The 19644-nt window shown below is 40.6% G+C and overlaps 3 protein-coding genes across 3 annotated transcripts; 2 read left to right on the top strand and 1 right to left on the bottom strand.

Annotated features, from left to right (window-relative positions):
* The first annotated feature begins 187 nt into the window (after nt 1–187).
* LOC146377225 (uncharacterized) lies at nt 188–6959 on the top strand. Its single transcript, XM_084945119.1, has 8 exons — nt 188–354; nt 2493–2699; nt 2795–3157; nt 3820–4032; nt 4128–4490; nt 4593–4961; nt 5592–5667; nt 5776–6959. Exons 1-8 carry the CDS (start codon nt 285–287, stop codon nt 6200–6202), a joined length of 2088 nt encoding a protein of 695 aa, XP_084801245.1. The 5' UTR covers nt 188–284; the 3' UTR covers nt 6203–6959.
* A 1556-nt stretch (nt 6960–8515) lies between these two features.
* Nucleotides 8516–17457, top strand: LOC146377224 (CUB domain-containing protein 1-like). Its single transcript, XM_084942824.1, has 9 exons — nt 8516–8806; nt 9243–9458; nt 9554–9916; nt 10023–10391; nt 11329–11520; nt 12371–12730; nt 12830–13186; nt 14857–14944; nt 15143–17457. The coding sequence occupies exons 1-9, from the start codon at nt 8737–8739 to the stop codon at nt 15510–15512; spliced, it is 2385 nt and encodes a 794-aa protein (XP_084798950.1). The 5' UTR covers nt 8516–8736; the 3' UTR covers nt 15513–17457.
* clec3ba (C-type lectin domain family 3, member Ba) lies at nt 16887–18825 on the bottom strand. The gene is made up of 3 exons (XM_084942827.1): nt 18177–18825; nt 17977–18075; nt 16887–17782 (listed from the first exon to the last, which is right to left on the bottom strand). Exons 1-3 carry the CDS (start codon nt 18271–18273, stop codon nt 17382–17384), a joined length of 597 nt encoding a protein of 198 aa, XP_084798953.1. The 5' UTR covers nt 18274–18825; the 3' UTR covers nt 16887–17381.
* Between the last annotated feature and the right edge of the window lie 819 nt (nt 18826–19644).

The following is a 19644-nucleotide window of genomic DNA, read 5'->3' as shown; positions in this document are numbered from 1 at the left end:
TGTCGTTTCAGGAAACAGTTCTCGTACATTAGCTTCTTTTTAAAAAATTCTCCATGATACTTTTCAGGATTTTTTTTTTTTTTTTTTTTTTACATGGGCTACAGGGCTGTCCTAACGCATCTGTACCTGCCAATATGGTCCTCCTGACCGCGCCTTTAATCTTTACCTTGCGTAAACACTCCCTCCTTGCTGGCACACTTTTACAATTAGGAGTCAACAACAACTAGCTGAGCTTCAGTTAACACCCCAGGATTGAAAGTTTCAGAGCGTCACTGTAGGGCAGCATGTCCGTATCAACAGGCGCGGCCCTTCTGTGGATTTTACTTCTTACATTCACTGTCTCCACCGTGTCAGGTAACCTGAAACTTAAATATGAACCAGTGGGAGAGATTTGGTGTGAAATGTTGGTGAGGTGGTGGACCTGTCCGTTAAATACTGACACTAGTGTCAGGTGATACTGAGTACGGCTGTTTTCGGTAAATCGTTAATTATACCATGGACATATAACGAGTCCACAGCGATAGTGGTCAACAGGAGATCAGTGGGTATGAATCATCACTGACTGATCAGTTTTCGAGAAAATAGCGCAGCATTTCCCGGAAGATCTCTGAGACCTCTGAGTGTGGACATGAGACTTTTGTTTTTAATGGCTTCCAAAGTCTTTGTGTTTCCCTGATGAACAGCAGAAATATACAGATTCTAAAACGCAACTTAATAATGAATTATTTTATTGTTATTGTTTTATACGCATTAAAGTATGATCCTAAAGCATTATGTTTTTATAGTTAATCTTTACTCTCACAGAGTCCGGAGCTGACAGATTAAAAACTAAAACACAGCCGGTTATGCCCCGAGTTTCTCTGGCTGGAAGCGACGTGTTTTCACTGCTTCTCTCATCTACAACATGTTTTAAGGTCGCGATTGTTTTATATATATATATGTATACAATACTGGTTTATGTTTCACAACCTTTTCACAGTAAAGAAAGGGGCTGGTGGACCTTGGATGACCTCCAGAAACTTTTATTAATATATTTAAGATGATAGCAGCACTAATGAAAAATTTTGCAGCACAAAGGTAACACAAACGCTTGACATAAATTTTGTTTGATCTGAAGAAGGTATTAGTGTTTGGGAGGGGGGTACTGCTAGAGTTGTAATTATTAGAACAGAGGACACAGAGAATACCTGTTCAATCAATCAATTTAATTTCACCTTGATCTGCTGAGAAACTGAAGCAATTTTCACATCTCCTTTGTTAGGCTGTGGGGCAGGAGACTTTATACTTAAATGTATCCAGTTTAAAGTTACAGAGCTCTAATGTGCAGCCATCACCTTAGATATAAACAGCAGCACTAAGAGTGCACTCCTTGATAAAAGAGTTTTATTAACCAGAATAACGAATAGCTGCCAATTATTCTCATGAAGCTGATTGAACAGGCATTCTTGGTTCATGTTAAAGAGCAATATAAAAGAGATTACAATCAAATCTAACAACATTTTATACACATTCTAATTAACCAAAATAATACATGGCATAATACGTACAAGCATTCCTATGACAATGCAAAGCACAGTTTGCACTTCTTTTAGTAGTAAGGTAGACTTAAGCTGGTCCACATGTCCTGTGGAACCCTATTCATATTGAATTCCTGGTATTGAATTCCTGGTATTGAATTCGGTTTATCAGTTGGAAAATCTTGCACCAAAAGTCTGTTTAAACAAATATACAGAACATCGGGCTTTTTCAAAATATCAATGAAACATCAATTCAAAATCATGGATGTGGAATCTGTCTTCAGTTTTTATTGTGTCTTTAATAAAGGTTGTTAAAGCACTGCAGATTTCTCATATATAATACATACATAATTCATAGTAATTATCACTGGTTCATATTCACAGCTTAAATACAAGGTTGTTGTTATTCTTTTTTAACTCACTTTTTCTTTTTTCTTTTTTTTTTACTGAAACCCCGTTGATAACTACAAGGACAACCTACTCCATACCTTGTGACAATCAGCCCCATAATAGATTTCTTTTATTCTCTCAGGTGCTGACTCGGTGCATACATAGATATTTGGTAAGAGGTCAGCAAATAAAGTGTAGGTGTCCTGTTTTATGATCATATAATGATGACTATAGAACAATAACAATTTGCTGCAATAACAAATTACTGATCCTCATTAGGGAAATACAAATACTTTAGATGCCATCCATTCTTCCCACAGAGACCCAAATGATCTTCCAGGAATGGTGAAGCTATTTACCGAAGTACTGCAGTGATTTTCTACCTCTTGATCTCTTATCTGGAATCTAAGTTGTTCCACAATGCAGAGCTGCTTAGTTATAGGAGAAATCATCTGTCACTGCATTTAGTCGTATTTGTGAATTTTATCTCATCGAAATGGTAATTTCACTCTGTTATTTCAAGATATAATACAGGACCCAACATGTTTATCCCTTTGCTCACTATAACTCTCTGTGTGCTTCCAGGGGCCCAGAAGTTGACTCTCACTTCTGAACCAGGAGCCACCATAATCATCAGAAATAATAATAAAGTCAAAGGTTGCCAAGTGTGTACAGGATCGCTTATTAAAAAATGCAATGGTGAATCTCTGAATTATTTAAAAGGAAGTACTGTGGAATTGAAATGCTCCAGACCTCAAGATGTATTCAGTATAGAAATTGTACGGCGTATAAGTAAGTGTCTGTGTGATATCTGATTATTTTATCAGTGAGACTGAATGTCCTGAGTGGACTAACACAGCATGGGTGGATTCATTTTCTCTTTTCAGCTTGCACCACGGAGTCATGCAGTGGTCACATCATCCAGACTGACTTCAGCTCGACTGATGTGCTGCGTTTTAACCGCACGTTTACCTGGAATCTAGAGGCCGCAGCGCCAAAAGCTTTCCAAATAGATTTCACTAACACGGGTCTTAAACAGATCAATCCATCTGAGAAATGTCCAGACAGACACACCTACACCCTCCAGGCCTTCCAGTCTACGGGCAATGTGGCTGTGGAGCAGTACTGCAGAAGTGGCACCACCAGCAGTGCTCAGGTTTTGAAAAGCGGCAGCTTTTCTGTGGACGTCCCAGCAGAGCAGAAGCTGCAAAATGACAAGTTTGATGTGACTGTGCGGGAAAAAATCAAGTGTGAGTTTAGTTACATTCACTGTTTTGTATTTCTTTTAAAATGTAACTATTTTTGTTTTAATTTTAATTAATTTTTTTGTGTTTTTTTTGTGTGTGTGTGTGTGTGTGTGTGTGTGTGTGTGTGTGTTTTATACCTTGTGACAATCAGCCCCATGGTAGATTTTTTATTCTATCAGGTGCAGACTCTGTGTATACATAGAAATTTGGTGAGAGGTCAGCAAATACAGTGTAGGTGTCCTGTTTTATGATCATATAATCAATTTTGAAAAAATGTTTGCTGGCATAAAAAAAAACTAAAGAGTAAAGCTGCATGTAATAATTTGTATTCATTACTTATGCTCATCAGGGAAACACAAAGACTTTAGATTTTAGATTCCAACAAATCTTCATTGAATGGTGAAGCTATTCACTGGAGTACTGATTAGTTAGTACGCAGTGATTTTATACCTCTTAATCTCTAATCTGGAATCTACCTTGTTCCACAATACAGAGCTGCTTAGTTATGGGAGGAGACAAGCTGTAGGCTTCATCTGTCACTGCAGTTAGTTGTATTTGTGAATTTAATCTCATCTAAATGGTAATTTCACTGTCTTATTTCCAAATATGACACAGGTCACACATGTTTATCCCTTTGCTCACTATAACTCTCTGTGTGCTTCCAGGGGCCCAGAAGTTGACTCTCACTGCTGAACCAGGAGCCACTATAAACATCAGAAATAATAATAAAGTCAAAGGTTGCCAAGTGTGTACAGGATCGATTATTAAAAAATGCAATGGTGAATCTCTGAACTCATTCAGTGGAAGTACTGTGTCAGTGGAGCTTGAATGCTCCAGACCTCAAGATGTATTCAGTATAGAAATTGTACGGCGTATAAGTAAGTGTCTGTGTGATATCTGATTATTTTATCAGTGAGACTGAATGTCCTGAGTGGACTAACACAGCATGGGTGGATTCATTTTCTCTTTTCAGATTGCACCACGGAGTCATGCAGTGGTCACATCATCCAGACGGACTTCAGCTCGACTGATGTGCTGCGTTTTAACCGCACGTTTACCTGGAATCTAGCGGCCGCAGCGCCAAAAGCTTTCCAAATAGATTTCACTAACACGGGTCTTAAACAGATCAATCCATCTGAGAAATGTCCAGACAGACACACCTACACCCTCCAGGCCTTCCAGTCTACAGGCAATGTGGCTGTGGGGAAGTACTGCAGAAGTGGCACCATCAGCAGTGCTCAGGTTTTGAAAAGCGGCAGCTTTTCTGTGGACGTCCCAGCAGAGCAGAAGCTGCAAAATGACAAGTTTGATGTGACTGTGCGGGAAAAAATCAAGTGTGAGTTTACATTCATTGTTTTGTGTTTCATCCAAAATGACAGTTTCATGTAACAATTTTTGTTTTAATTTTAATTAATTTTTTTATGTGTGTGTGTTGTAGCTCTTGCCCGAATTTCTCTGACCTTACCAAAAGGGACCTCTTCCTCAGAGCTGCTCTCACCGGACTACCCAGAGAGTTTTCCTGATGACGACACCATGGAGTGGTACTTTCAGGTCCCAGACAAACACGGGGTTGATGTTCAGTTTCTAAACCTCACACAGCCAGATTGTGTGAAGAAGGAAGTAGCAGTGGAGTACCACCAGAAAGGCAGGGTGACATCGGTTCTGGGGCTAAATGAGACACAGCCGCTCCAGAACCAGGGAGACTTTTTGCTCACGCTGAGGAACTGCGAGATGGAGAGAGCACCTGCTGATTCTCCTGGACTCACCTTCACCCTCAAGGTGTCTGCTTACCCACCCCGTTCAAAAGGTCTGTATGTTATAAGCACTCACTCATTCATAGTTTGCAGTTTCATTAACAATAAATAAATGAAATGTTATTCCGAGTTACTCCCAGGGAAAATATTTGCTTTTGGAAATCTAAAACTGCTTTAATCGCTATTTGCATAAAGCTCTGTCATTGCATAATGTAGAAGATGTTTGAAGTGATGACCACAACAAGGCCCCAAATGTTACGTTTTCTTCCACTTATGCAGTTCAGGGTACACCCTGGGCAGGTCACAACACCATGTTTGAGCATGACTCCCCAGAGCAAACAGGTTAGGAAGGTATTTCAAACTTGCCCAACAGCTGGAGGCTTGATGGTCTGGGTAAAACCTCGTCATCACTAGGTCCAGATTTTTCCAAGACTTTGGTTTATGACAAAACGTACTGCAGCACTGTGACCAGATCACATCAGCTTGATAACTTTAGCATCTGGTGTAAAGCACCACAGGAATATGAGGCTGTAGTGTAGCTTCACACTCAGGAGTATAAACAATAATTGAGTGATTTTCCAGCTTCAGCAATTCTGTTTATTGTTGAATTCTTTTTTTACAACCACTGCACAGTTGAAAATGTGATCCAAATGTTAACCAAGTTAATTGTTTCTCCTCTATAGCACTTTTAAACATCATCCTGGGTGTAGTGGCTACTCTGCTGGTCATTTCTGTCATAGTGCTAGTTGTAATGATTAGGTGAGTATTTCTATTATTTAGTGTGTTTTCAAAGGGGATGACCCATCAATAGCTGAAAAAAACAGCTTAAAAATAATCCCAATCTTCTCTTTTTTTCCCGCCAAAAAGGAAGAACAAGAAAAAGAAGAAGAAGAAGAAGAAAGGCAATTATGAAGTTGCTGTCTATAATCCAAATGGCATCAACTTCTTACCAGGATACGAATCCCCAGAAGTGCTGGGGACTTGTAAAGATGATGAGTGCCATGTGTACGAAGAGATTGATGACACCCTTGTCTACACACACCTGCTGAAAAGGGGTGCAGAGACTGGCAACTATGAAGAAACATATAAACCTGTTTCAGGACACAGAGACTCTCAAAAGCCACTGCTCTCATCACAGCAGGGCCCTCCATGCCCCAACAAGCCACCAAGCAAAATCCTAACCCCGGTGGACAATACAATTTACCAGAATATGATTTACCAGCCTAAGGATCAAAGTGAGGACAAACAGCTCCCGAATCTGGGTCCTGGACTGGAGCTAGAGGGAAGCAACTGAGCAGAAGACTGAAGTCAGCTTTTTGATTTTTCTCTTGACCCACTTGAACTTTGGGATATTCATTCCCTGTGTGATTGCTCGCTGTTCAGCCTCACAAAGCACCTTTTCTGAGTGCAGCTTTTGCACTAAAGTGAGGCACACACAAACAACCTGTCTGCGGCTGTTACGTTTTGTCCCAGATTAAAGGCTCTTTGATTGCAAAGGTTGCTCTCAATCATCCCCTGTAGCTGCATCTGACATAAAACACATTTATTTCATAGTAAGGTCAAATATATTGCTTTTTTAATGTGTCACGATGGAGTCCTTTATCCTCATCGGAGACTAGTGGCATAATTCCCCTGCAATTAAACTGCATTTCAGTGTATTTTATTTTTAATTTCGGTGTAGTTATTTGACTGCAATAACTTAAAGGCACGTACACTGGAATAATGGGGTGAGAAGTCAGGTTTTTACAGGAAACAGAAATTATTTTATTTAATTTTAAGTAGTGCACAAGTAATTTTATAAAGTTCATGACTTATTTATTAGTATTACAGAATATCAGGTATTTTAAAGGAAAGGAGAGAAATTAAGTACATTTAAGTAGTGCATAAAAATCCAAAAGTCATTTTAAGTATTCAATTTCATTGTAATTTTGCTGAATAAACATATTTTTCCATCTTACCTCATAAATGGACTGGATTTTGGGTGTATGGACCATATTATGGAGTGACTTAACCTTGTCTTACATGATATTTATTGTTTTAGTGTGCACGATGGAGAGTCCACTGTGAAACTATTCTTTCATATTTATTAATATAAAAATTATGTAGTAATTTAAACTGTTCTCCCTTTTCTACTTTTCAATATATTTATTCAAGCTTTCAATATATTTTCACAGCGTTGTCTCCTCTGAATAGGATAGAACACCAAAGCTTTCTCCTTCCAGAGCAACGTCCAGCAGACAACAAATGCAGATAAAAGTTTTCAGTGGTCTTAAACAAACTTGTTTCTCTTTCCTGTGTCAATACGATCCGCCCTCTTTTTTTTTTTTTTTTTTTGGTTAAGTAAATATTACAGCTTTAAGCTTCCCATCCAAGAAGCTACTCTAAGCGAGCGGTGAGTAACGGGCAGAACAATTACATTCTTTTCCACTAGAGGGCAGTACAACTCCTTGCTCCAATTAAATGGGTTGCCAGAAGAAGACAAAGAAGAAATTACTTCAAATGAGACCACGCAGCACGTGATCTGCTGGCCGGACTGACCAGTTTATCGTGAGGACAAAAATGAATTTTTCTTTAACCTAGTTTGCCACAGAAGGACGTTTGTAATTCAGAGGGAAAAATTATTATGATTAATGTTCCCAATTACTTCATCTTAATAAATAAATACAACACAACCTGCGTTTGCCTCTTTGATCCATTTCTTTGTTCATACTCAAATACCGTGAACTGGCTTTTGAGTATGCACAAAGAAATGAACACATCAAGCTGCTTGTGTTCTGCCAGTTCTTTCTCTATATGGTCGTTAAAGACTGTATAGGCAAGTGCAGTTCCTTTATATCCTATATATTATATCCTATATATTTCTTTTCCGTCTATCTTTTTCTTCTCCATAGATCGTTTTAATGTCATCCTGCATATGTTGATCTTCTTCGCCTCCTGAATGGACTTCCCCTTCTCCACCTTGCTCACTATAGTTCACAGCTCTGTTTACGTCCTCTAACGGAGGGGAAGCTCTGCCTGTCCTCCACATTATAACTCTGTGGCATAACTACAGGCGTATAGACTCATAGTGTAGCTTACAAAAGGACTAAAACATTTGTGAAATGTTTTCAAACTTGTTTAAAACAGACAAAATAATCAAAACACCTTGATCACAGAAATTTTACCTGAAAAGGCAAAAATCACTTGAACTTAAATGTGCTTAATTCTCATGCAACGAGGCGCTTCTTTGCAGGATGAGAAAAATGTCAGACTCTCCACAAATGTGCGGTCACATGACCAATTTCTTCCCTAGAAACAGGGTGTGGCACAACTCCCTCGATCCTTTGTTCTGCTATTTTACACTCGATCTAAAGACTTTCACATGAAACAGAAGACAAGCACAGTTGTTACTAATCTCATTCCTTAAGTCTAAAACCAGTGCAGGCTAAATCTAGATTTTATTGTCATGAGAGGACTGAGCCTGTTTTATCGTTTCGGGTAATATCGTATATCAAACTCTGCATATTTTCCAGAAATTTCACTTTATTTTAGCACTTTTGTTCTACATCACGTCAGGGGTGTCGTAACGCGTCAGCACGCCTACCTGCCAAGATGGCGATTCTAGCCACGCCTTTAAACATCACCTGGCCTCAACACTCCCTCCTTGCTGGCACACGTTCACATAGGGAGTGGACTCGTTGTGTCGACAACTGCTCCGTGAGCTTAATGTAACGCAGAGGAAAATGTGGCGTCCCAGCTCCAGACAAGAAGCGATGAAATGTGTCCGCTGATTTTATTTTTGTTTTTTCTCTCAGGATTGAAAGTTTCAGAGCTTCACTGTAGGGCAGCATGTCCGTATCAACAAGCGCGGCCCTTCTGTGGATTTTACTTCTTACGTTCATCGTGTCCACCGTGTCAGGTAACCCGAACCTAAATATGAACCAGAGGGAGAGATTTGGTGTGAAATATTGGTGGGGTGGTGGATCTGTCCGTTAAATATTGACACTGTCTTCACCCGGAAGCTGAAAACAGCTGAAGCAACAAAATCCCTTTCAAGAAGCTCCCAGAGTGTGTCATTTGATATAGGCTGTGCCGGTTTTGCCCCTGTGTAAATTTGAATAACAAACATTTCAGTGTAAACTAGGCTATGGCCGACCCAGAGACCTGACTGAAGCACCATATTATGTGCTGAGCTTGCTCAGGTTTACTCAGTACAGACCTGCTTAGTCACAGGAACACTTAAGACAAGCTTCATCTATCACAGCAGTCAGTTTTATTTGTGAATGGAATTTCACTGTGTTATTTCCAGATATGATACATCCCTTTGCTCACGATAACTCTCTGTTTGCTTCCAGGGGCCCAGAAGTTGACTCTCACTGCTGAACCAGGAGCCACTATAAACATCAGAAATAATAATAAAGTCAAAGGTTGCAAAGTGTGTACAGGATCAGGAAACACACAACGTTGCAGTATTGAATCGATGAATTCATTCAGTGGAAGTACTGTGTCAGTGGAGCTTGAATGCTCCAGACCTCAAGATGTATTCAGTATAGAAATTGTACGGCGTATAAGTAAGTGTCTGTGTGATATCTGATTATTTTATCAGTGAGACTGAATGTCCTGAGTGGGCTAACGCAGTATGAGTGGATTCATTTTCTCTTTTCAGATTGCACCACAAAGTCATGCAGTGGTCACATCATCCAGACGGACTCCAACTCGATTGATGTGCTGCGTTTTAACCGCACATTTACCTGGAATCTAGCGGCCGCAGCGCCAAAAGCTTTCCAAATAGATTTCACTAACACGGGTCTTAAACAGATCAATCCATCTGAGAAATGTCCAGACAGACACACCTACACCCTCCAGGCCTTCCAGTCTACAGGCAATGTGGCTGTGGGGAAGTACTGCAGAAGTGGCACCATCAGCAGTGCTCAGGTTTTGAAAAGCGGCAGCTTTTCTGTGGACGTCCCAGCAGAGCAGAAGCTGCAAAATGACAAGTTTGATGTGACTGTGCGGGAAAAAATCAAGTGTGAGTTTAGTTACAGTCACTTTTTTGTGTTTCATCCAAAATGACAGTTTCATGTAACAATTTTTGTTTTAATTTTAATTAATTTTTTTATGTGTGTGTGTTGTAGCTCTTGCCCGAATTTCTCTGACCTTACCAAAAGGGACCTCTTCCTCAGAGCTGCTCTCACCGGACTACCCAGAGAGTTTTCCTGATGACGACATCATGGAGTGGTACTTTCAGGTCCCAGACAAACACAGGGTTGAAGTTCAGTTTCTAAACCTCACACAGCCAGACTGTGTGAAGAAGGAAGTAGCAGTGGAGTACCACCAGAAAGGCAGGGTGACATCGGTTCTGGGGCTAAATGAGACACAGCCGCTCCAGAACCAGGGAGACTTTTTGCTCACGCTGAGGAACTGCGAGATGGAGAGAGCACCTGCTGATTCTCCTGGACTCACCTTCACCCTCAAGGTGTCTGCTTCCAGCCCAGCTTCAACAGGTCTGTATCATATAAGCACTTGGTGGAACATTTAGTAACAAAAATGTGAGTTGGTAGAGACCAAAAATGGAGCTGAAAGAAGATTGTGTATTGGATTTGTAATTAATCAAAAGGCCATAACAAGACTACAAGTGAATACTGAGGACTTCATGTCTTGAAGGTGTGTTATTACGTGCAGTGACATGTCTATATGTCGGACTTTTTCTATGTTAGAGCAGCACAACTGTGTAAATACATACCAGACTTTACAGGTGTGTAGCTGATGAGTGCAGTCTGACCCACAAGTAAGCAACAAGCACCAGAAGCATGTTAGTCACAGGGGTTAAAAGCTCCATCACATTATGTCTTTAGCTATAGTATTAAAGAGGGTGAGCTCAGATAGTCTGGTCTGTGGTTTCTCCCACTGTAAGGTGTTGGGGGATGCTGATGCTTCGTCTGACTCCAAGTGTTTCAAGCACGTAGTTACTAAGTGTAGCTCCATTTCCAAAACCGATTAATAATGTGTGGGTCCCACATGGCTAAATTTAGTACTGCAATTTCTTTTGTACAGTGGTTTTGCTGTTGGGGAGATGGGTGCTGCCTGCTCTGCATGTGGCAGCATGTACTTGTATAAATAGTCTCTTTCTTTTTTCTTTTTCTATCGTCTTTCTTAAAGGTTACAACAAAGGTGCAGTTTGATTAGTCAGTGGTGTGACAATGTTCATTTTCTTGTAATATTTGTGAATAGGAGGGACTTGGAAAGTGTGTCTTATGGCCTGTTTCTGAACCCAGGCAAACTCTTAAATTGCCTAATCTCTTAGTCATGTATGACAGCACTGATAAATTTCCAGGAAAGTTTGAGGAATCACATTTGTTGTACGTGCACATTTTTCAGAGCCAAAGGAAAGCTCAATAGAACTTAGTTTGTGCTTTTTTTTGTTGCCCCCACCCCCTCCAGTGCCATGTAAAGTAGATCTCAGCAAAACTGAGGGCCTTTCTCTGAACATTTCTACGTTGACACCGACCCCTGACTGCGTGATGAAAATAAACTCGGCGAAAAAAGACAACATCACAGTCACATCAAGTGCTGATCTGTCTTTTGAGGACTGCTTTCCTGACAACATGGAAGTCACAGCCACGCAAGTCATAGGTAAATCAAGATTTACTTAAACTCTCGTTTCATCAGCTGTTTAAGCCTCACTGTGTAAAATCCACGGATGTAGCATCAATAATTCATTATAATATTTTTTTCATTTAATCTAAATCATCTTAGATTTGGCTAAAAATTCTATGGTCCAAAGTTTGAACATATATATATATATATATATATATATATATATATATATATATATATATATATATATATATATATATATATTTTAAAAATATAATTTTTGAGAAATGGTCTGTTGACTTCCAGCGTGTTTGTCATTTTAAAATCGGAGGCAATATTTGAATATCTCAAAATAAATTTTTACTGGTTTTTCTTATCATAATTCTGGAAAGTGGATGGTGGGATCTTTTTAAAAAAATAAATAAATATAAAGTATTTCTTATACCAAGGCTAAGTTCATTATTTACCTTTAATCCATATAATTTTCAGGCAAATCAGAGTTGGTTCAGCTGAAAATATTCAAAATTTTGATTTTAAGACTAAAATCAGAATAATAATAATAATACTAATGAAGGCATTTAAAATGCATTGTAATATAGTGTAATTTAAGGATAAATATTCACTGCTGTTTTAGATCTGTTACTAAGTTATTTTATTATATTATATTTTATTTTTCAGTTTATATACACGCCTCCTAATTTGGGTGCTCAAAGGAGAGGTTACAGCTGTTGGTAAATACATTAGTACTCACATGTGCTTACAGGTTCATTAAAGTTAGTTGCAGACCATGTGTTTAAAAACATCTGTACTACCTTGTACTAAAAGTGCTTCTCATTGTACTGTAAAGTACTTTATCAGTTTCATTTGAGAACCTCTTTCCGTTCAGATTGTAGTTCTGGTAAATGTCCTGATCCAGTCAGTCTGTTGGTGCCTCTGCTGCCATCATGCCTCCCTGCACCTCTGAGCCGTGTGACGTGGATACTCCGTCCTGGTCGGCACGGCACGGTAAAGCTGATTTCTCCCACCGGGCCCCTCAAGCAGTCCCTACCTGGACAGCTATGTGATGACAGCGTCACTATTGACGTGGCAGAAGAGAATGGAGCAACTATTGGGACCTTCTGCCCCAACGGAGCCATACAGACCATCCACATTCACACAAATGTGTCTGTCAAATGGTGGTCCAGCATGAATGCTAAAGCACCAAGATCGGCTGTGTTGAATGCCAGTTTTGAAAATGAGATTACAGGTAAAAACAAGCACACTTGAAGGGGATAAGCTGAATAAAATAAGAACATTAAATAACCATTAATATTTCACATTGTTTTCTTTTTGCAATAACCTTCAGAAAGATACATATTCACCGTTTCTCCAAAGAGAGACACCCCAGAACTTGTGGCTACTCCAGCTTGGCCAGCGGGAATGAAGGCCTACTCCACCGTCTCCTGGATTGTCTCAGTTCCTCCGAAGATGGAGGCGCAGCTGATTTTTACCAAGCTCAGCCAGCCCAAGTGCAGCAACCGCCACACCAACATCCGGGTGCAAAGAATGGGCAGCTCCAAGGAGGACTACAGCCGCAGGGAGGATGAGGTGGCCAATAGCGAGCTCACGGTCTCTGAGAGCTTCTACCTCAACATGTCCAACTGTTTGCCTGAAAAAGGGAACTTCAGCGTAATTACCAAGATCTCCCTGCAGAAGAGCAAGGGTAAGAGGAAACTTTACAGTTACTTAATCTATATCATAATTTTCTGATTTTTAAAAAATATATATATAATTCTCAACAATATTTCAATGAATTTCCATGAAAATTTGTCCATAGATGATTCTTTTTTTCTTTTCTTTTTTTTGTCCTCTGGCTTTTGAAGACGAATGTGACAAACTTTAATTTTCAGCACGCATCAGCTTGTTTCTGTTGCCTTGGTAAGGATGTTAGCCAGCTGAACATTTCGGTCAATACACTGTTGTGCATATGTAGATGAAAGATGCATCCTGTAGTTGTGCTGGCGAGCATCATCACTGATCTTTCCTAGATTCCTTGGGTGATTCGGATTGGTGACCCAGCCAGGGATTGATCAGGTCCTGACATTAAGCCTCAGATTTCCCCACTTAATCCACCTAGAGGCTCCATCAGCTGCTTCTTTTGCAGTCCTGATGGCTGTGTTTCTGTGTGGTCTCTTCACGCCTGGCAGGGTGAGGACTCTGCAGCCTACTTCAACAGGAAGATGACATTGTGCTCGCCACCTTTTTCTCTGGCAGTCCTCCCGAAACAAGTCCTTAAAACTTGGCAAGCTTGCTTTCAAAAGCCTCCTCCATGTGATCCTACCAGTGCACAGTCAGTTCAGTCAGGGCAGGTTGTTTTAGCGGCTCTGAAAGAATGACAGTATGTGTCATCGGTGATGTGTCACAGAAACATGACTTGCTTGCCCAGACTGAGCACTAGTTCCCAGTTGTGTGAAGTGAAGACTTTGCTCTGTTCTGTGCTTTTGGTTTCTCATTAAGAAATGAAATTCATACACAGACTTGCCGTACAGCTGGAGGTGTGATGGGCTGGTAAAATGTCATACGCAGCTTAGTTGAGGAATTTAATTTGTTGGTGCTCTGCTCGCCAGATGTATTTACGTAAAGTATCATCACTGACTGATTGGCTTTAGTATTTTGCCTAAAGAACTGCTGCAGGAGTATGAAGCTGTAGTATGGCTTCAAAGTTGGGAGCATGGAGCTTAGTGCAAAGTTTTATTCTGCTTTGCTGATTTTTAATCAGTGTTCTGTTTGGGGAAAAAGTTACTTACACAGTTACTTTCCTTCTTTCTCTCTTGTGCAAGAAGAATCCTCCAGTACCAGGATTGTATTTATCTATTTTTTTGTTAATTCTTCAGCTTCAGGAGGCAGCAGCCTAAGCAAGGACACCCAGAACCTCCCCCTTCCCAACTACCCCCTCCAGCTTATCTGGAGGAATACTGCTGCATTTCCAGGCCAGCTGAGAGATGTAATCTCCCAAGCATGTCCTGGGTGTGTCCTAGGGCATCATTCCGGTGGGAAATTCCGGAAACACTTCAGCCAAGAGGCTCCCAGAAGCCATCCTAGTCAGATTCCTGAACCACCTACCTCTCTCTCTAAGGGAGAGACCTGCCACCCTTCAGAGAAAACTCATTTCTTTTAATCACTGCCCAGAGTTTGTGACCATAGGTGAGGGTTGGATGGTAGATCAACCGGTAAATCGAGAGCCTTGCTGTCATACTCAGCTCTCATTACCACAACGGATTGATGCAGTGTCTGCATCACTGCAGAAGCGTCCACCATCCGTCTGTCAATATCAGGTAAAAATGTGATAGAAAAAGCTAACTATGGTGTTTGTTGCCATTTTTTTCTTTCTAGGCCTTTTACTAATCAACATCCTGAGTGTGGTGGCTGCTCTGCTGGTCATTTTTGTAATGGTGCTGGTTGTGGTCTGTGTGGTGATTAGGTGAGTATTACTATTTTATGCTTTGTTCTTTGAGTTTTATTATTTTTCTTTACAGTTAACATGGGTATTTTCACATTGTTTACTTATCTGCTCTCCTCAACCTGCTAGAAATTTTTGTCCTTCATCGAAATTGATAGCGAGCATAAATTATCAGTAAATTAAATTTAAAAAACTCCGATCTTCTTTTCTGCCAAACAGGAAGAAGAAGAAGAAGAAGAAGCTCAATCATGAAGTCTCTGTCTATAATCCAAATGGCATCAACTTCCTGCCAGGATACAACGGACCCCCGAAAACACACGAAGACGATGACGCTCACGTGTACACCTCCATCGACGACACACTCGTCTACACACACCTGCTGAAAAAGGGTGCAGATATTGGCATCTATGGAGAAACATACCAACATTTCACGGGACACACAGACTCTCAAAAGCCACTGCTCTCATCACAGAAAGGTCCTCCACTTCCCAACAGGTCTCCGAGCCAAGACCAAACCGTGATGGACCAAAGTGAGGACGAACAGTCTTCAAATCTGGGGCCTCGACTGGAGCCAGAGGGCGGCAACTGAGCAGGAGATTGGACTCGACTTTTTGATTTTTCTCTTGACCCACTTGAACTTTGGGATATTTATTCCCCGTGTGTTTGCTCGCTGTTCAGACCCCCAAAAGACACTTTTTTGTGTTGAGTGCAGCTTTTGCACTAAAGTGAGGCACACACAAACAGCTTCCAAACCTGTCTGCAGCTGTTACAGCGTTTTGTCTCAGGTTAAGGTTCTTCTTTTTCAAAAGCAGCACTTAATCATTCCTTCTACACAGGTTTTTAGTTTTTATAAAGAGGTCTTCTGCTGCTTTCAGGCAATGAACGTTTTCCATTTGTGATATTTTGTAAATATCAGAACACAACGGTCTGGACTGCAGCAGCCGTATGTTGTAGCAGCATGTCCTTCTGTTGTTCATTGTTGCTTTTTGTTTTCTAGCTGTAGCATCATTACACCATAAATGAGCCTTACAGATGGGTCAGGCTCCCTTTAGAAATTAGTAAGGATCTTATAGTTGTTTTCAGTCATTTGTGTTACTGGGACGGTGCCAAACTGAAACCGAGCATTTGAGAAGCTCGAGCCTAAAGTGCTACTAGTTCATACTGAGACTGTATATCATGATCAGCACTGATCAGTAGTTAAAAAAACCTGTTTCACCATTTGTTGTGAGGACAGACACAGCTTTGTTTGGATTACGATGAGAAAAATATACATTTATTTGCAGTGTATCAGCAGCTGCATCTGCCATAAAATGTATTTATTTAGTAGTGAGCTGTAAGATATTGCTGTTTAAATGTCCCTTATTCTAGCATGAGCCTAAACACGAAAGAGAAACGTTTTCTTTCAAGGCATGCGTCTGTCCTCTTTGAGGAAAAGTGCTTCAGAAGGACTTTGGTCTTGAAAATTCCTGTTCCCTGCGGAGTGTGGCCATAAATGTTTTACAGTCTCAGTGGCTCACAGTGAGTAAAGAAACTTTAGAGGAGCCTTTAAAATCCGGAAGTTTGGAAATGTTCAGACTTGTTGATCTATGTGTTGTACGTGACTGTACTCATTATACTCATCACTCTTAGTAGGGATTTTCTGGAAAGGCTGGATTTAGTTCCAGTATAAATTGGACAGGCGGGAGTCTTACGTTCATACTGAATCAGTTGCACAATGAATCAGTCAATTTGGCACACCTATTTAAAAGCAAAACCAAAACGAGAAACTAGCTTATGCTCATGCTTTGTTTTTGTTTTGTTTTTTAGTTTATTCATGGAGGAAATGAATGTATGATCCTATGATGTGACCACGAAAATGACAACAATCATAACCCAGGTTTTATTTATTACCTTTGGTTGTAATAGATTTGTTACAAAAGCTTTTTTCTGTATGACGAGTAGTACATTCACATTATATCTGCTGTTGTTTGTTTGTTTGTTTTCTACATCAGCGAGAAGAATAAAATGGTAAACATGTTCATTAATATCCTGTAATAAAACATGAGAAGCATAACTTAACATTTAGAAATAAAGAAGGTGGTGCAGAAAAGGCACTTTGTAAAAAGAAAGTGCCTTTTCTGTAAAAAGTAACTCAGAAAAGTAAAAAGTAAACTCAGTAAGAAAAGATTTTGTTGCATTATCTGGCGGCTAATAAGAGAAAAATAAAGACAAGCCATCCAGTGTTTACCTCAATGAATATTTAAAGCATTGTTTATGGAGTGTATGTACAAGTGGGTGTAGCTTATACAAAGAGCACCAAGTGAAATCTCTGTTCTGGACTGACATCTGGAAGGCTTGGCCGAGAAAATGCAGGCTGATTAAAGATGCAGCGCATTATTTTTCAGCGTATTTCATAATGTTGCACTTCATGCTTACAAAGCAATGTCAGAGACAGAAAAACGGAGCAACAGATGGTCTCTCAGACGATGTTGAACTCGCACACAGACGCCTTCTCAGCCCTGCAGTTCTCATCGAACCACTTCCCGTTGGCCGTGATGGAGAGGACGGCGCAGTTCTGGCTGGATCCCCCATCTGGCTGCTGGGTGATTTCAGTCTCCCAGTTTTTGAAGCGCACATTAGAGCCTGAGTGGTCAACCCAGTGGCCATCGGTAACCATGTCATTAATGCCCAGCCAGATGTGCTCATCGGGGCCGATGCTCTGGCGTACGTAGCTGTAGAGATGGTCGTTTTCGTCTCCTGTTAGAGGAGCGCTTAGGCTGCCTCCTTTGGCGATGCAGTCTTCACTGGCGGCATGGAAGGATTGTTTCACCAGATTGGCCAGAAAACACTTTCTGTGGATCTTTGTACCCTTTAGACAAACTGATAGAGAGGGGATTATGAGGAAGTGGTTCAAAAGCCCTGGACCTGTTTCAGCTCTTCATCTCTAGAAAGCTGTTTAACTAGAAAATGACATGCAGCCTGCAAACTGAAGCAAATACTTGAGTGGATTGTGCAACTTTGGGGCATTCTTTACAAAAAACCTAACTGCATGGTGTTTGTGAAGAAGTCTACACCTGTTTGTAAAGCTTGCTGCTCTTTCAGCACGGTCAGATCCCGAGTAATCTCATCAACTTTCCTCTGCAGATTCTCGATTGCAGAGTTGATGGCAGATTCTGCACAAAATTACCGAAACAAAAAAACAAGGTGAACTCTAACAATACTGTCCTGTAGAAGCCACTGATTTTATATTCAGCTGGTAAATATGAAGTCCTACCTTTTTTGCCATTTCTTTTCTTCGAGTTCTGCTGGAGTGAGCCGTGTGCCAGCAAGAGAAGGCAAAGCACCATCCAAAGTCCTCTAGCATCCATCATACCTGGAAAAAAGACCTTAAATCCAATGCAGGGAGCCTGTTTTGGTGCAGCACAGCTTCTGAGCGCTGGCCAGACTGTGGCGTTTTACACACTCGGGCTGGAGGCACAGAGCTGAGTGAGGAAATCTTGTCTGAGAGAGAACAAATGTTTTACAGATGTTTGACAGAGGTTTGTGTTGCTTTTGAAAGGCTGAGGCGAGATGGATGGGGAGCAGCTTTTTGTATTTAACAGTGTTCAGACAAGCATGGCTGGTTTTTCCATATGTTTGTAAGACACCAATAAATTTCAGATATCCTTTTGTCTTTTTGAGTGTGCAGTCATTTATTACATTAATAGAATTTAACAGGATCGGCATGTTGATGAAGCTATTTTGTCAATTACCTGCATCGGTTTTTGTTTAACGGCAGCAACTATTAAAATGAGGAACACATGAAAAGGCTTTTATCTTAGTTTTTTGAACTGTCGATCTAATCTCGTTTTCCTGTCACAGAGCCAGCTGTATTTCTTTTAAGGGCCAAAGGTTGGATTTTTTTTTTTTTTTTTTTTTTGGGGGGGGGGGGGGGGGGTTTCCACAGCTTACATCTGGATCGCCTAAATGAGCTGGAGGGTGTGTAGCTGACATGTGGCAGAGACTTGTGTAATAAGAAATTTCCCTATTGTGAAATTGACTTTAAATTATGCTTTGTGTGTTTCTGGAAGCCCATAGAGTTTTACTGACCATCAGCCAGCAATGAAAGGGAAGACTGGCCACGACTCCAACCAGTCACTATCCACAGAGCCACATTTCACAGAGCCTGGCAAACGCAAGCAAACAGAATTATCATTCTCACGTGTACAGTCCTTAAAAATAATGAAAATGCAAACTCGGATGAACAGCAACACATGACATATTACACCAGAGGCAGTGTGGAAAAATCCCACGATTTAACCACCTCTGGCAACACTAACTTGAAGTAATTGTACTCTGTATGACTTAATCAGACTCAAGTTGTGGAGGATTTTTTGTCCATTCTTCTTTACAGTGTTGCTTCAGTTCATTCAGGTTTACAAGCTCATTATTCAGGCTGAGGTCTGGAATTGGCTGGACCACTGCAACATGCTGATTCATTTCTCGTTCAGATAATCTGTTGTAGATTTGCTGATGTGCTGCGATCATTGTCCTGTTGTATGACTGTTCTATCCAAGCTTTAGGTGTCAGACAGACAGCTTAAGCTCATATTTGACTCAAGTTCTTTGGCATACCGACAAATTCATGGTTGACTCAATGACTGGAAGGTGCCCAGGTCCTGTAGCCACAAAACAAACCTAAATCCCCCCTGTTGTTGAAAATGACAGCACACATGCTGGAGAGGCAACAAGTAGTCCTCCCCC

The sequence above is a fragment of the Perissodus microlepis genome, chromosome 11, assembly GCF_051167445.1.
Source record: "Perissodus microlepis isolate ML-2025 ecotype Zambia chromosome 11, ASM5116744v1, whole genome shotgun sequence".
In the NCBI taxonomy this organism is placed as follows: Eukaryota; Metazoa; Chordata; class Actinopteri; order Cichliformes; family Cichlidae; genus Perissodus; species Perissodus microlepis.
This window is presented reverse-complemented; position numbering and strand designations above follow the sequence as displayed.